The sequence below is a fragment of the Equus quagga genome, chromosome 4, assembly GCF_021613505.1.
Source record: "Equus quagga isolate Etosha38 chromosome 4, UCLA_HA_Equagga_1.0, whole genome shotgun sequence".
In the NCBI taxonomy this organism is placed as follows: domain Eukaryota; kingdom Metazoa; phylum Chordata; class Mammalia; order Perissodactyla; family Equidae; genus Equus; species Equus quagga.
The window spans coordinates 37,845,381-37,862,223 of NC_060270.1; the positions used below are offsets into that span (position 1 = coordinate 37,845,381).

Here is a 16,843-nt window from a genome sequence, read left to right on the forward strand (position 1 = left end):
CCAAATAAAACGTGGTATTCCAAGTTGGCCACAGGAGGGCAGTTTTTATTAGCAGAGTTGATACACTCAAAGCACAGACTCACAAGATGAACTCCCCAACCCCACTCCCTTTCTCCTAAAAAACTGAGGAGAATGAGGAAGTCTGGCATTCTGTTGGGGAAAGCCCCACACACAGCTGTCTTAGGACATCACAATGCAGGCTCTTAAGCAGGACACTATAATCCCACATTAATTTTTCTTTTTTTTAACAATACAACATTTTGACCTAGAACCTGAACCCTACCAACACTTCTCCTCTTCCCATTCCACAATACTTCTCTCTGTATTCCTAATTTCCTTCAAATTCCAGAAAGCAGACACCCTTTGTCCTGTATTGTTGTAAATACTTCACTTTGACTGATGGTTTGATTCAATGTTCCTATTTCCACCCTCCCGGTGCCCTGTACAGACCTTTGCAAGTCAGAATTTACCTTAGCAGCCTGAAGGTGAGGATTCTATACACGTGATTTTCTACCCAGACACTGAAAAATGCAGCCAATTACAATTCAGTACTTAATAACTATCACCAAGGTACTCATGCATGGATACTGCCTAGAACTTGTCCCCAGACACATAACATTAGCTTCTGTCATTTACCGAGCAGTTCCTCTGTGCTAGGTCCTTCATATACAATGATCTCTAATTCTACACTCTGATAGACAGAGGGTCCTATTGTCTTTCACTAGATGAAAAAAATAAGGTTCTGAGCAGGTCACACAAGAAATGAGTGGTTGAGATCTGAGATGTGTGACAAGCCCTAATTCCAAAGCTCACAATCTTTTCTCTACCGCACTGATTCCTTCCCACGTGAACCCACTAATTCCTCAGTGGTTCCTTTTCATATTAAAAGCAGCAGCTCTCTCCACTTTCATGAAAAAGACAAGCTGTGTTTCCCTTGTGCCCAAGTTGTATGGCAGGCAAACAGTACCATTTTGTTCTCTTCTGGGCGGTGGCACAGTTTCTAGGAATGCACCTGAGCAACAACCAGGACAGTCTGTCCTTGCGGACAGCTCCTTATCTCAAGTCCAAGGCAGGTACTAAATTTCCAGGATAAACAGTGATGTCTTTTCTCATGCTCTACTGTTTCTTTGCAGTTCCTTCACACTCTCCTGTGGCTTTTCTTCTCAGGTGACCTTTACCTTTATTCAGGGCAATCTAGCACAAATCACCCACTTTCTCTTAGTCTTACATTGCCATTAGGTAGGTGGCAATGTGACAAAAAAGCTAATACAGTTGCTCAGCATTACTGGATGAGTAGATTTGCAAAATGCAAAGTGGCAGAAAGTGGAAACTAACTTACCCAGAGCTTCTGAGCATAAAGAGCAATGCTACTTTGATTCAAAAACCTAAATCAGTAATGCCAAGTATCTCTGGGTGAAGCAAAATAGATTGTGAAGAACTCACAGGATGTGTCTGAGTAGGAAGTCCAGAAGACAATAACTGATTCACAAAAAAACTTCCACAAATGCTGACTCCTGCGGCCAAACAACAGAGGGGGCACTAGGAAGCAGCTGGGGGTGCCCATCTTAGTAATTTTGGCTATGGAAGCCCCAAAGTCAAATTTGATGCTAGCTCCACGGTTCCTAAATCTGCCTAATCATGAGTCAGGATGGGAGCTTGTTAAAAATTCAGATTCTCAGGGCCCCCAAGAAGATGCTGACTCAATAAGTTTGAGATGAGGGGGCCTCAGTATCTATATATTTTTAATTATCAGATGAGTCTTATGACCTGATAAGTTTGGGCAAGTGATTAATGGACTCTTACAGATTTTAGAACTACGTATAACACTATGAAATTTTATCTCAATTCACATGTAGCTATCCAGACTAATCAAAATATTGAAAACCTTTTTCTATTTTAAAGCATTCCTCTCAAAACAATTCACTCTCTCTCGGGACAGGGTGGCTTTCAAGTTGAAAAACAAACATTTCACATAATATTCTTAATAGCTTTAGACTATATCTGACCAAAAAGTGAGATGCTTTAACTCTGGATGTTCTAAAACCATGTTTAGGTTACAGAGAATGACTCACACATTTTAATTAGTTCTGGAATGGGGAGTTTTGAAGTTGGCAGGCCTGAGTTCAAATCTTCTGTCACTTAATAGCTATATGCTCTCAAGGCAGTTGCCTAACCTCTCAGCATCACAGCTGCCTCATTTGTAAAATGGGGGTGAAAATATCCACCTTGCAAGGTTGTTTGAGGGTTATAGATGGTCTATAAATAAGAGGCTGACGTGCACAGACACTCATAAGCACAAGTGATGCAGGAAAGCATGGAGCTATGAACTACTTTACAGCTCTCCCAATACATCGATTCCCCACACCTCCAAACTATAAAGAAAACAAACTCTCTGAAGAGCCAAGAATCATTAAACAGATCACCCAGCCTGAACATCAGAGATGTAAACTATAGCACTCTCCTATCAGAAATAAACAAGTAAAACAGTAAACCTTGGTCCTGTCAGTTACCATTTTAGGCCTGAATCAAGTGGAGAGATGTGTCCATGAAGTCAACCACCCTCACTGCCAGAGAGAACAGAGCGTCCCTTTGCCTCTTCGACGGCTCCTGGAGCCTCTATAACACACGGCCCTGCTCTTATCAATGACTACTGCAAGAGCAGACGGGTTTAACAGCAACTGCCTTGCTTTTCCAATGGGGCTTTCAGCTATAGGTTTTCTGGGATCAGCAACCCTGTCATCCTGAATGTTCTCAGCACTTGTCAACTGTTTAGACAAACGACGTTCATTTCCATGTTGATGTCCCCATCCCAACCCAACACAAACCTTGGAGGGCTGAATCTTTGGTGACTGGGCAGTCCCTTCTCCAGCAGTTATGACCTGTTTTTGAGGGGACACAGCTATCATGTGACCCCCTTTCACAGTCACATACTGAGGGAGGGGTGACTGGCTGGCAGCTCCTGTTGTGGGCACGTGAGAGGCTTCACCAGGTTCCTGTTTGATGATTACCTTGCAACAAACATGATAATGACACTGAATAAAGATCCCATAAAAAAGGCTACTAATATCCGAAGCTATTCTGTTTGCAGGAATTAATGAATGAAGTTTGGTCTGGAAAGAATGATTCCACCATAAGGGTAAAAACACTGCTTAAATATGGCTCATAACAGCTACCAAAGGGACCAAAGTAGGATCTGGGCTTGATTGTGCATATCTGCAAACTCAATCTAGTCATTTGTTTTAGGTATTGGTGGCAAGATGGCAGCAGGGAGAAACACACAGACCGTTTGTGTTCTCTGAAGTTCCCATCTTGCTGGACTCCAAGAGCTGTCCTGTGGACACCACTAAATACATGGAAGCATGTCTCAGAAATGGATCTGGTCTTAGAACTGAGACACACTAAAAAGGTACATGTTGTGGGGCAGTGTAAATCAATTCCAACAAGCCAAAAAAAAGATTACATAACAAGACCGTATCAACTTGCGTGATGATGCCCTGATAAACACTCACTTTTGTGAAAGCTCCAAGTCCTCCAGTTACAGGTTTGGGGCTTTGAACCTTAGGGTGACTTCCAATCGGGCAAAGCGGCGGCATAGATGCAAACAAAGAATCCTCCTGCTGTGTGTGTAAAAATACATATTCAACAATTAGGATAAAATGAGTGATTTCAGATATTCTAGTCACTTGTATTTAATACAAACCTGTGACATTCTCTAGCAAGATAAACTAGAAAAACAAAAAGCCCAAAACTCTTTGAAGTCTTCCAAGCATTTTAATATTGTTTTAGAAACCAAATGCAAAGAAAAGCTATAATTTGGCAAGAGCCTACCATCTGTGCCCCATTGTGTGCTGGAAAGACTCTCATCACCCCACCTCTAAATATGTGGCTGACTCACTGGTGTGCAGGTCTCGTCCCCTGCCAGACGGTATGCTACTAAAGGACAGGCGCTGTATTTTACTTCTTTTCTACCCCTTTTCTACCCCTAGAGTCTCAGCACTAAAGAAACAAGTGAATGAACCAGTCATTACAGTGTTTCAGTACATACTCTCTTCTAATAGTACTCACAACTTGATTTGTTATTTTCACTCCAAATAAATACTCAGGACACGGGGATACTCTTCAATAAGGATTTAAAAAACAAAACAACAAAAAGAACTTGAACAATTAGCAAATATAAAGACAACAAAGGTCAACATTCAAAATTACTGTCCTTTGTTTCTAATTCTCAACTACAAAATGCAAAGCTCAGAGGCAATTTGCCACAAATAAATGTTAGAGGGCAGACACAAAGCTAAGAAAACTGCTTAAGTGTAATGAAATGATCATCAACAAACATTAAAAAATAGACTGGCAGAGAATTAAGACTTTCAAGGGAATTATTACAGTTCAGGCATTCATGTAACACACTGTTCACGGATTACACTGAATTTAGAGAAAAACCTCGCCTTGGACCAGGAAACTACTCAGTATCATCAACATTAAGTGCCTAAATAGGAGCTGGCCGCGTGGCCAAGTTGTTGGGTTCGTGTGCTCTGCTTCGGCGGCCCAGGGTTTTGCCGGTTTGCATCCTGGGCGCAGACGTAGCACCGCTCATTGGGCCGTGCTGAGGGGGCATCCCACATGCCACAACTGGAAGGACCCACAACTAAAAATATACAACTATGTACTGGGGGGCTTTGGGGAGAAAAAGAAAAAAAAATTTTTTTAATCTTTAAGTGCCTAAATATAAGAAACGCTGTGTTAGCACTTGTCATGTAAAAGATGATTTCTGAATTCTCAGGAGTTCTCAGACAGGAGTTTGTACCTCAAAGGCTCTTGCCTGAAGGCAGCCATGACAAGGACAAATTAGTTGAATAACAGGGACTGTCTCTGCCAAACAGTGGGCAGATATCTAGCACTCTGACCTGAAAAAGTCAGATCATATCTTAAGTTCTAAACCTCAAAGGACTTCTTACTCTGAAGAAGGGAGAAAAACACATATGGAAAGATAAGAATTATTTTAAACTAACTAAATGGCGACATAGAAAAGGAAATACATTTACTCCTCGTTGGTGCAAATACAGGCAAAAAGGGATGTACTGACAGATGAATATTTTTATAAGGAAAAATTTATAACAAAGCTGTCCAAAAAAAACCAGGCCACCTCTTCATCATCGTAAGTTTTCATATGGACACTGGGTGACCAACTGATAGAAGTGTTGAGAAACATTTCCTACACTAGGAAAAGATCAAGGATAAGGTAGGGGAGTCTGGAGAAGATGATCTTCAAGATACTTACTAGCTTAAGATCCTACTTTATGATATTTGCATTATCGACTGACGAATTCTTGTTGAGTTTAAACTGTCTTCAGAAACTAGCAAAGAGCAATCACGCAATAAGAGTGTTACCTTGACAGCAGATGTTACAAAACTACTCCCATGAATTTTAGGAATAGGGGAACCTGTTCCTTGGGAGGCCTGAGAGGCAGTAGAGAGCTTGTTTGTAGGACTTCCTGATAAGCAAAAGTACAAACAAAGTAAAATTTACAAAATGGAATTTTAAAGCATTTTCTACCACCCTCCCCTTTCCCCACTATTTATTTTTCATTTTTAAAGGTTGAGAACTCAAAATCATGAAATTATTATAGAAAAACACTCAAGGACTCATCCTACAAAGCTGAACACTTTATTAAGCTAAAAAGGTACAAGAAGCTAGTAAGGAAGTGTAGAAGAAGTAGTGAAGTAAGAAACGTTATACACTCTGCTATGGACACAAAAAGAGAGAGTACAGCCTAATGGTACTGGGTATTTAACACTGTGCCAAAATGTATGCATTCAAGGGACTGCTAGCTCCATCAAGGTAGACAGTTATACCTATTCCAAAATGCTGCCAACACTAAACACTCTGTACTCCACCTGCATAACTACCTTTAGGTCTAATAGGAATAAATCACATTATCTACAGTCAATAATAAGTCGAAACCGAAAACAGTATTTCATCACCTACTCCCTTTACCAAACTTCCCTGCAAAGACTCCTGGCTGATTCCTAAAACTAAACATCCTCAAAGGACATCTATTTGGCATCTCTAAGTATATTCAAAAAGCTATTAGCTAATCTCCAAAAGCAGCATTTTTAAAAGTTACACAATTATAATCATTGTTAAAGGACGTAACTTTCTCAAAAGATTACTTGGAAAGGCAACATACATTCATGTGCGTTAAAAATCAAATATGGGGGCTGGCCTGTGGCCGAGTGGTTAAGTTTGTGTGCTCTGCTTAGGCGGCCCAGGGTTCGTTGGTTCAGATCCTGGGCGTGGACATGGCAACACTTGTTAGGCCATGCTGGGACGGCATCCCACATAGCAGAACTAGAAGGACCTACAACTAGAGTAGACAACTATGTAAAGGGGGAGAAGAAGAAGAAAAAAAAAAAAGATTGGCAACAGATGTTAGCTCAGGTGGCAATCTTTAAAAAAGAAAAAGTCAAATATGTAGGGGGCCAGCCCCGTAGCTGAGCGGTTAAGTTCACGCACTCTGCTTGGGCAGCTTAGGGTTCACCAGTTTGGATCCTGGGCACAGACCTACGCACTGCTCATCAAGCCAGCTGTGAGGCATCCCACATAGAAGAACTAGAGTGACCTACAACTAGGATATACAACTATGTACTGGGGCTTTGGGGAGGAAAAAACAAGAGAAGACTGGCAACAGACGTCAGCTCAGGGCCAAGCTTCCTCAAAAAAAAAAACCAGTCTCATTATCTTAGTCATATCTTACTTCATTTCTCTTTTCGCAATTTCTCTTAATTAGAAGTAAAAGCTAACAGGTAAGTTTACACTTAGGAGTGTGTGTTTAAAAAATTTAATTGAAGGAAATAAATGTTAGTGAAAGTACTTCAAAGAAACCTGAAAATCACTATGATTATGATGACAATCACAGTGAATCCAAGTATTCTAGAGTTCTCTTTCTATAACTGTAGAGATCAGTTTCCCTCTCACACGAAAATTTATCTTATTCACAGAAAAGCAAAGATCACTTTTTTATTTGACTGGGGAGAAATATATACGGCTCACAAAGCTGTTCTTGTTCTCAAACTTAATTTGGAAAAGTTAACAACCACATTGCTTGCAGGCCCAACAAGAATGTCTTCCAAATGAAAATAAAATAAACTTTTTTGTTTTAAAGAAAACTAATTAGGTCTCACTTTTAATTTTTAGATTTCAAAGAAAAAACTTAAGTAAATTCCTAAAAATATAACTTTTACAAAAAAGCAAATCCTCCCTCAGAGAAAGAGCACTGGAGTTACTTTTATATATTCCCTCCTCTTGTTTATGGATGAAGATTTCATTCTCACGCTAGGATTTCATCTCTAAAAAAGATCAACTCTTTTGGATTGCACAAATGTTGATGAAACACCCACCTGTAGTGGGAGTGGTAGCTCCAATAACCTGTCCCGGCTTGTCCACGATAACATAAGGATTATTAATAACAGAGCTGGTAGTGCCTTGCTTCACATGGACTGGAGTGGAAGTTGGGGTTCGAGGCAATGGTGATGGACTTGGAGTTGATATAGGGGAACCTTTACAACAAAAAAGAGAAAAGACAGAGAAACTAAACTAAATAGATATATTCAATCTATCTAAGAAGATGCTGAAGGTAACAGAAAAAGGGCAGGGGGACCAGGACAAAGGTGACAAACTGGGAAAAGAGAACGGAACTGTATGTTTCAGGTACTGGGCAGCAGCAGCAGCGTAGCTGAGGCCTGGGATTAGGGAGTTTCACTCTCCATCCTTATCCCCGGACCAGCAGCAGCAGCAACAGCATCCGGGAACTTGTCAGAAACAGATTCTGAAATCCTACCCCAGACCTACTGAATATAGATCCGCGTTTTAACAAGATCCCACGGTAGGCACATTAAAGTTCAAAAAGCAGTTCAAAGTTGTTATAATACTGTTTACACCCAAAGACACTAAAATTAGGGAGGAAATTAGTAAGTGAACAGCTAGACTTAGGCACCAGAAATCTTGATGTGCAATTAATTTCCAATAAAAAATTCTGAAATTCACCCACTCGAAACAAAAGTCTCTGTCAATACTATGTCACAGCCACGATCCAGAGAGATTCATGTTCCCACAGAATACTCTCAAAGGTTACCAATGTACCATTAAACACTCGCAACTGTTTTTTTTTTTTTAAAAGATTGGCACCTGAGCTAACAACTGTTGCCAATCTTTTTTTTTTAAAATTGCTTTTTCTCCCTAAATCCTCCCAGTACATAGTTGTATATTTCAGTTGTGGGTCCTTCTAGTTGTGGCATGTGGGATGCCACCTGCCTGAACACGGCCTGATGAGCGGTACCACGTCTGCGCCCAGGATCCGAACCGGCGAAACCCTGGGCCACTGAAGCAGAGCACACGAACTTAACCACTTGGCCATGGGGCAGGCCCCTCTCAACTGTTCTTCATTGATCAAATTTGTCATCCATGAATTTCTCTGAACTTCAAACTAATTTATATGTTCATCTTCTTCCACCTCTGAAGCAGCAAGTTCCAAACCGCTTCTAACTGGCAGGTAAAATTATACATTCTTTTAATTTAAAAAAATTTTATCATTATTATTTTTTTTTTTCCTTTTTCTCCCCAAAGCCCCCTGGTACATAGTTGTATATTCTTCGTTGTGGGTCCTTCTAGTTGTGGCATGTGGGACGCTGCCTCAGCGTGGTTTGATGAGCAGTGCCATGTCTCCGCCCAGGATCCAAACCAATGAAACACTGGGCCACCTGCAGGAGAGTGCGTGAACTTAACCACTCGGCCATGGGACCAGCCCCAAATTATACATTCTTTACCCTTCTTCAACTTCAAAGGCTTTGGTTATATTCCTGCTTAGTTGTCTATTTTTAGCACCAAAGACTCCTTTTTTCCCCCTTCTTAAATGAAGCATTATAAGGAAGCCTCCCACTAGCTAGACATTTCTATTGACTCTCTTCCTTGTCTGTTCTGAGGTGGTACAGCCAAAATCATGAATTGTATTCCCACCAGAAGTTTACCCGACATAAATGGGAAACTGTCACGAGGCAACGAACGATTCGACCTCAATGAAAACGAAGACTCAAAACTATCTAGTGATAACAGGAATGAATAATTTTCTAGAATGGTTAGAGAGTATAAAAGATATTTCAATCCCAAAGTAATTCCAACTCCTGAAGCTGAACTCCAAACCAAAAGCCTCCTAAATTCTTTTCTATCACTAGTCACTTTGGTTTCTACATATAATCCCCAAACTTAATCCCCACCTTAGTTTCAACCATATATCTTAGCAAACATTTGACCTGTGCTAATTGTACGAGATGAAAATTTACTTTGAATTTCATTTCTTTCCTCATTCAAAAATTGTTTCCAGGGGCTAGCCTGGTGTTTGCACGTTCAGATCCCAGGCACAGACCTACACACCGCTCATCAAGCCATGCTGTGGCAGGGTCCCATATACAAAGTAGAGGAAGAGAAGCACAGATGTTAGCTCAGGGACCATCTTCCTCAAGCAAATAGAGGAAAACTGGCAACAGACATTAGCTCAGGGCCACTCTTTCTTGTAAAAGAACTGTTTGCATACGAATGACTTTTTCTTTTTGCTTTGTGACAGCTTTGCTTTGCTAATCATTAGCTTGCTTGTTAAACAAAAACCCCTGCTTAGAAGAACTAAAAAAGAAAAGCCACAGTATTTTGTCTTGTCATTCCAACAATTTTTACACACATCATCTGTATACCTGAAACAATCTTGCAGCTCATGGTGATAGGTTGGAAGGATTTTCCAGGTGACTCAGGATTAGGAACCTGACTTTGAGGCACAATTTTGCAGCTTGATGCTATTGGCTGAAAAGCTGAATTGCCATGAGAACAAAAGGTAACTTTCTGGGATGTTGTCATTTTGGTGGGTGTTCGTTCCAATGAAGATGGCAAAGAATAAAATGTACTGTGTCTCTCAGCTTCAGTGTTGGCTGGGAATCCTGCTTGAAATGAAACAGGCAAATGATAAGTCATCAATCACTTCAAAATAATAAAATCTTACCACTGTGGGAAAAGAATGAAAAATAAAAATCCCTTATTATTTCAACAACCATTTACCAGTAGTAAAATAATCAACAGTATTTATTACCCTTCACATATTTTTGGGTGAAACGTAAATATCATGCCTAGAATCATATTTTATTAAAATGCTTTTTTCAAAAAATTAGAAAATATATTAATTATACAGTGTATATAATATAAAAAGCACACAAGTTTATTATGTTCTCCCATTTTTTATGTATGAATTGAAAAACTTTAAAGAAGAGAAAAACTCTAAAGAAAGCATTCACTTAATCTAATGATGTCTTCTTAAATGCCAATAAAGATGCAACTGAAACTTAAAGAGGAATAAAGTTGAGATTTCATAAAAGAACTAAAATAGTACCATCATATTAAAATGCAGGACTAGGGGAGGGGCCCCATGGCTGAGTGGTTAAAGTTCCACGTGCTCTGCTTCGGCAGCCTGGGCTTGCAGGTTCAGAACCTGGGCGCCGACCTACACCACCCATCAGCCATGCTGTGGTAGCACCCCACATACAAAGTAGAGGAAGACTGGCACAGATATTAGCTCAGGGCTAATCTTCCTCAAGCCAAAAAAAAAAAGAGGAAGATAGGCAACGGATGGTAGCTCAGGGAGAATCTTCCTTGCCAAAAAAGAAAACAGACAAAAATAAAAAAACACAAAAATGTAGGCTTAGAATTAAACTAACACCATTTAGAATCAATTTTATATCATATATGTATACATCATATAAGTGAAGATTTAAATACTTATACACTTATTAAATGAAAAAATGCGATAGTCAAAATACATTTGATGATTAATCATATATTATATTTTAAGTAAGATTAGATACTTAAGTTTCATGTGCACACAATTAGGGACTGAATCAGAAAGTCTACCTGTAGCATATTAGAAGAAACCATTATAATCAAAGAATAAAAATTTAATGTTTTTTGAGTTTTGTGTTCCAAAAAATGTCAGTAGAACTTTATGAAAGAAAATTTTCTGAGAAGAGTAAAGATTTAGCTCTTTTCATAGTAGGGCTGTATAGTATAAGCATCATGTCCACTTACGGAAAAGTGACTTTCCACACACTCTTAAGTCTCTGAAGGCAGAAGTGCAATATTATATTATGCAAATGAGAGAAAGAAATGACCCAGAATGACTCTTCCATACAAGAAAAAGGCATTTCCATATAAGGAAAAATATATTACCTTTCTCCACAGAGGTATCAGGTATTGGCTCATGTGACTGCTTCAACGGCGAGGAAGCTTTCACTGGGGCTGGAATGGTCAAAGGCAAAGACGGTGGGGCATCAGAGATGTCCGACTCGGAGGATGGAGGATAAATGGAGTCTTCTCCAAGGGAATGCCGGTGGAGCTCAACATCCACTACCTACACAATGGAGCAACAACTGGGCTCAAGAACCCATCATCAGTGTCACAGAAAGCCCCATACCTGTCTTAGAATGTGGTAATCGAAAGAGAAGTGACAAATGATTTCTAATCATACTTCAAAGGCAATTTCAATCCCAAGAACTAAAGGACTTATCCCAGAATATATCTAGTTTGCCTTAACAGATAATTCAGTGAAATCAGCCATAAAATTGGAGCCTTTCCATGTGCTGTTTTTACGCCTTAGAACTTTTCCCCCAAATCTTTGCATGAATGCCTCTTTCTCACCATTCAGTCAACATCACCCTGTCAGAAAGGCCTTCCCTAACCAACCTAGGGAAAGCAGCCCTCTTGTCACCCGCTCTTCTTTATAAAGCTTATTTTTAAGTGAAATTATCTTATTTCCTTTTATGTTTACTGTATACCTTCTCCCTATTCTCAACACAACCAAGAATATATCTGCTTGATAGTAGCTATCTTGTTCATTTCTGTGTGTCCCCAATCCCTGGACCAGTGCCTAGAACACAGTACATGCTCAATAAATATCTTTTGACATAACAGAGTACATTTCCCTAAGCAGAGTAAGATTTAACTAGATAATTCTAATTATGATGGCTACTGCTGATACATCATGAATACCAAAAAAAACGAGGCGAAGCAGTAAGGGGAGGCAAAACAAAGTTGGAGCTCTCACACTTCCTGATTTCAAAACTTATTATTACAAACCTATAGTAATCAAAACATTTGGTACTAACATAAAGGAAGATATATATACCACTGGAATAGAATACACCCTCACATATATGGTCAAATTATTTTTGACAAGGATGCCAAGACCACTCAAGGGGAAAAGGACAGTCTTTCAACAAACGGTGCCAGGAAAACTGGCTATCCACATACATTAGAATGAAGGTGGACCTTTACCTTACCCTATATACAAAAATCAACTCCAAATGGATCAAAATCCTAAACATAAGACCTAAAACAATGCAACACAAGAAAATATAGGGGCAAACCTTCAGACATAGGAATGTGGCAATGATTTCTTGGATATGACACAAAAAGCACAGGCAACAAAAGGAAAAACAGATAAAGTGAACTCTATAAAAATTTAAAACTTCTGTGCATGAAAGGACACAATCAACAGAGTAAAAAGGCAACCCACAAAATGGGAGAAAATATTTGCAAATCATATATCTGATAAGAGACTAACATAGAGAATATAGAGAGAACTCCTAAAACTCAACAACTAAAACTCAACCCAGTTCAAAAATGGGCAAAAAAATTTGAACAGACATTTCTCCAAAGAAGATATACAAATGGCCAATAAACACAGGAAGAGATGCTCAACATCAACAATCATTAGAGAAATGCAAACCAAAACCACAATGAAATACCACCTCATAACCATTAGGATAGCTACTATCAAAAAGACAGAAAATAACAAGTGCTGGTGAAGATATGGAGAAAATGTAACCCTTGTGCACTGTTTGTGAGAATGTAAAATGGTGCAGCTGTTATGGAAAACAGTGTGGCAGTTCCCTAAAAAATTAAAAATAGAATTACCATATAATCCAGAAATTCCATTGCTGGTTATATACCCACAAGAACTGAAAGAAGGGACTTGAACAGACAGACCCACATTCTTAGCAGCATTATTATTCACAATAGCCAAAAGATGTAAGCAACTCAAGTGCTCACTGGTGGATAAATGGAGAAACAAAATGCAGGATACACATATAACTGAATACAAGCATACCTTAGAGATACTGCAGGTTCCGTTCCAGACCACCGCAATAAAGCGAGTCACATGAATTTTTTGGTTTCCCAGTGCGTATAAAAGTTATGGTTACACTATGCTGTCGTTTATTAACAGTGCAATACTATTATGTCTAAAAACACAATGTACATACCTTAATTTAAAAATATTTTATTGCTAAAATATGCTAACAATCATTTGAGCCTTCAGTAAGTCATTAATCTTTTTGCTGGTGGAGAGTCCTGCCTCAATGGTGATGGCTGCTGACTGATCAGGGTGGTGGCTACTGAAGGCTGGGGTGGTATGGCAATTTCTTAAGAAGTAGAACTTCTTTTAAAATTGCAGTCAATCTCTCAAACCCCTTAAGAAGCAACTCCTCATCTATTAAAGTTTTATCATGAGACTGCAGGAATTCAGTCACATCTTCAGGTTCCATTTCTAAATCTAGTTCTTTTGCTGTTTCTACCACATTTGCAATTACTTTCTCCTTTGAAGCTATGAACCCCTCAAAACGACCCATGAGGGTTGAAATCAACTTCTTCCAAACTCCTGATACTTTGCTTCTTCCCATGAATTACGAATGTTCTTAATGGCATCAAGAATGGTGAATCCTCTCCAGAATGTTTTCAATTGACTTTGCCCCGATCCATCAGAGGAATCATTATCTATGGCAGCTATAGCCTTATGAAATGTATTTCTTAAATAAGACTTGAAAGTCAATTACTCCTTGATCCATGTGCTACAGAATGGATGTTGTGTTAGCAGGCATGAAAACAACATTAGTCTCGTTGTACATCTCCATCAGGGCCCTTGGGTGACTGGGTGCATTGTCAATGAGCAGTAACATTCCGAAGGGAATTTTTTTTTTGAGCAGTACGTGTCAACAGTGGGCTTAAAATATTCACTGAACCACGTTGTAAACAGATGTGCTGTCATCCAGGCTTTCTTGTTCCTTTTATAGAGCACAGACAGAGTAGAGTTAGCATAATTCTTAAGGGCCCTAGGAATTTCAGACTGGTACATGTGCATTGGCTTTGACTTAACGTCACCAGCTGCATCAGCCCCTAACAAGAGAGCCAGGCTGTCCTTTGAAGCTTTGAAGCCAGGCATTGACTTCTCCTCTCTAGCTATGAAAGTCCTAGATGGCATCTTCTTCCAATAGAAGGCTGTTTCATCTACACTGAAAATCTGTTGTTTAGTGTAGCCACCTTCATTAATTATCTTAGCTAGATCTTCTGGATAACTTCCTGCAGCTTCTACATCAGCACTTGCTGCTTCACCTGCACTTTTATGTTATGGAGACAACTTCTTTCCTTAAACCTCAGGAACCAACCTCTGCTGGCTTCAAACTTTTCCTGTGCAGCTTCCTCACCTCTCAGCCTCCATAGAATTGAAGAGAGTTGGGGCCTTGCTCTGGATTAGGCTTTGGCTTAAGGGAATGTTGTGCTGGTCTGAGCTTCTATCCAGACAACTAAAATTTTCTCCATATCAGCAATAAGGTTGTGTTCTGTGGAGCAGCACTTGTTATTTCCTTCAAAAACTTTTCCTTTGCATTCACAACTTGGCTAACTGTTTAGCGCAAGAGGCCTAGCTTCTGGCCTATCTCAGCTTTTGACAGGCCTTCTTCACTAAGCTTAATCGTTTCTAGCTTTTGATTTACACTGAGAGATGTGAAACTTTTTCTTTCACTTGAACACTGGAGGCCACTGTAGACTTAAGTGACCTAATTTCAGTAGTGCTGTGTCTCAGGGAATAGGGAGGCCAGAGGAGAGGGAGACGGGGGAACAGCCGGTCAGGAGCAGTCAGAACACACACATTAATAAAGTGCGTCATTGTACATGGGCGTGTTTTGTGGAGCCCCAAAATAATTACAATAGTAACACCAATGATCACTGATCACAAATCACTATAATAAATACAATAATAATGAATAAGTTTGAAATATTGTGAGAATTACCAAAATGTGACACAGAGACATGAAGTGAGCAAACACTGTTAGAAAAATGGCACTGACAAATTAGCTCAATGCAGGGCTACTACAAACCTTCAATATACAAAAAATGGAACGGCTGCAAAGTGCAACAAAATGAGGTATGTCTGTATCTTTCAGCCTTTTTTAGGAAGGAAATTCTGATACATGCTATAATATGAATGAACCTTCAGAATACTATGCTAAGTGAAATGAGCCAGTCACACACACACAAAAAAACCACTGTATGATTCCACTTATAGGTCTCCTAGAGTAGTCAAACTCATAGACACAGAAAGTAGAAGGGTAGTTGCCAGGGATTGGGAGCGGAAGGGAATGGAGAGTAATTGTAAATGGGTACAGTTTCAGTTTTCCAAGACGAAAAGAGTTCTGGATGAATGGTAGCAATGGCTGCACAAAAATGTGAATATATTTAATACCACTTAACCATATACTTAAAAATAGTTAAAATGATAAATTTTAGGTGTATTTTATCACAATTTTTCAAAAAGGAAACAAAAAAAGGGGGAGATAAACTTTTTAAAAAATTCAGCACTCATTTTTTTTCTAATTAAAAATGAAGAGGGGCCGGCCCAGTGGTGCAGCAGTTAAGTTCTCATGTTCCACTTTGGCAGCCCGGGGTTCACCGGTTCAAATCCCAGGTGTGGACCTACCCATTGCTGGTCAAGCCACGCTGTGGTAGCATCCCACAAAAAATAGAGGAAGACTGGCACAGGTGTCAGCTCAGCGACAATCTTCCTTAAGCAAAAAGAGGAAGGCTGATGATAGATGTTAGCTTAGGGCCAATCTTCCTCAACAACAAACAACATCAATTTTCATTCTACGTGTTCCCAAATAATACTGTAGGGAAGAAACCTACCGTCTCTGCTCCAAGAGTCTGCAAGCCAGTATAAGTTCTATCCAGCTATTGAGAGACAAAAGGAAGAGTGTTAAATTTCACAACACTTACTTATAAATCTCAGGATACAATCTTATCTAAAATCTCTTTCACAAGTCTTCATGCCATAGGATCTACTTTTCCATAATGTAAACTATCAATTCATCATTTCAATAAAACCCCTCAATTTTCTGGGGGAAAAATTGAGTAAAATTAATAATAACCTCAGAAATACAGCTGGTTATTATACTTTTAACATAAACTACACACTTCTAAAAAGCTATTCTAAGGACAATCTAAAAATGGAGGAAGTTTTACATAAAAAGATGTTTACTGCACCATTACCTATAATCACAAACTGAATCACAATATAAACGTCCAGCAAGAGAGGAATGCTTAAGTAAACCATGAACCATCAATTGTGAAGTATTATGCAGTCATGTAGATGATATTTACAAAGACTATGTAAAAATATTTTAAAATACAGACTATAAAAATACATATGCAATGTGATGACACAATTTTATAGTTAGTGTGTATTACTAAGCACTTTTGAAAAAATAAATGAAAATTTAGATAATATTAGGCAACACTAATCACTTCCAATATATCAGCATCGTGACTGACTTTAGAAAAGACAAGAGTATAAACTGAGGGAACGTTGATAATATAAACAAAAAAGATTACAATTACATAAAAAGAGGCAAAGTTCTTATTCCTGTATTTTCATTTATATTCTCACACTTTAAAAAAAGGATCTGTGGCAGCTCATCAATA

The 16,843-nt window shown here is 39.1% G+C and overlaps 1 protein-coding gene across 3 annotated transcripts in view; it reads right to left on the bottom strand.

Annotated features, from left to right (window-relative positions):
* The window catches only part of YEATS2 (YEATS domain containing 2), a 100,505-nt gene that overhangs the window by 35,022 nt on the left and 48,640 nt on the right, over positions 1-16,843 (bottom strand). Inside the window, exons 9-15 of one of the 3 annotated variants that reach the window (XM_046658411.1) lie at positions 16,049-16,093; positions 11,261-11,441; positions 9,742-9,981; positions 7,399-7,557; positions 5,389-5,492; positions 3,510-3,617; positions 2,826-3,008 (exon numbers count right to left, since the gene is read on the bottom strand). In XM_046658411.1, coding sequence (XP_046514367.1) covers positions 2,826-3,008; positions 3,510-3,617; positions 5,389-5,492; positions 7,399-7,557; positions 9,742-9,981; positions 11,261-11,441; positions 16,049-16,093 — 1,020 coding nt within the window. Of the gene's footprint in view, positions 1-2,825; positions 3,009-3,509; positions 3,618-5,388; positions 5,493-7,398; positions 7,558-9,741; positions 9,985-11,260; positions 11,442-16,048; positions 16,094-16,843 lie in introns of all 3 variants that reach the window. The other 2 variants (XM_046658410.1, XM_046658412.1) reach the window with 2 other exon arrangements.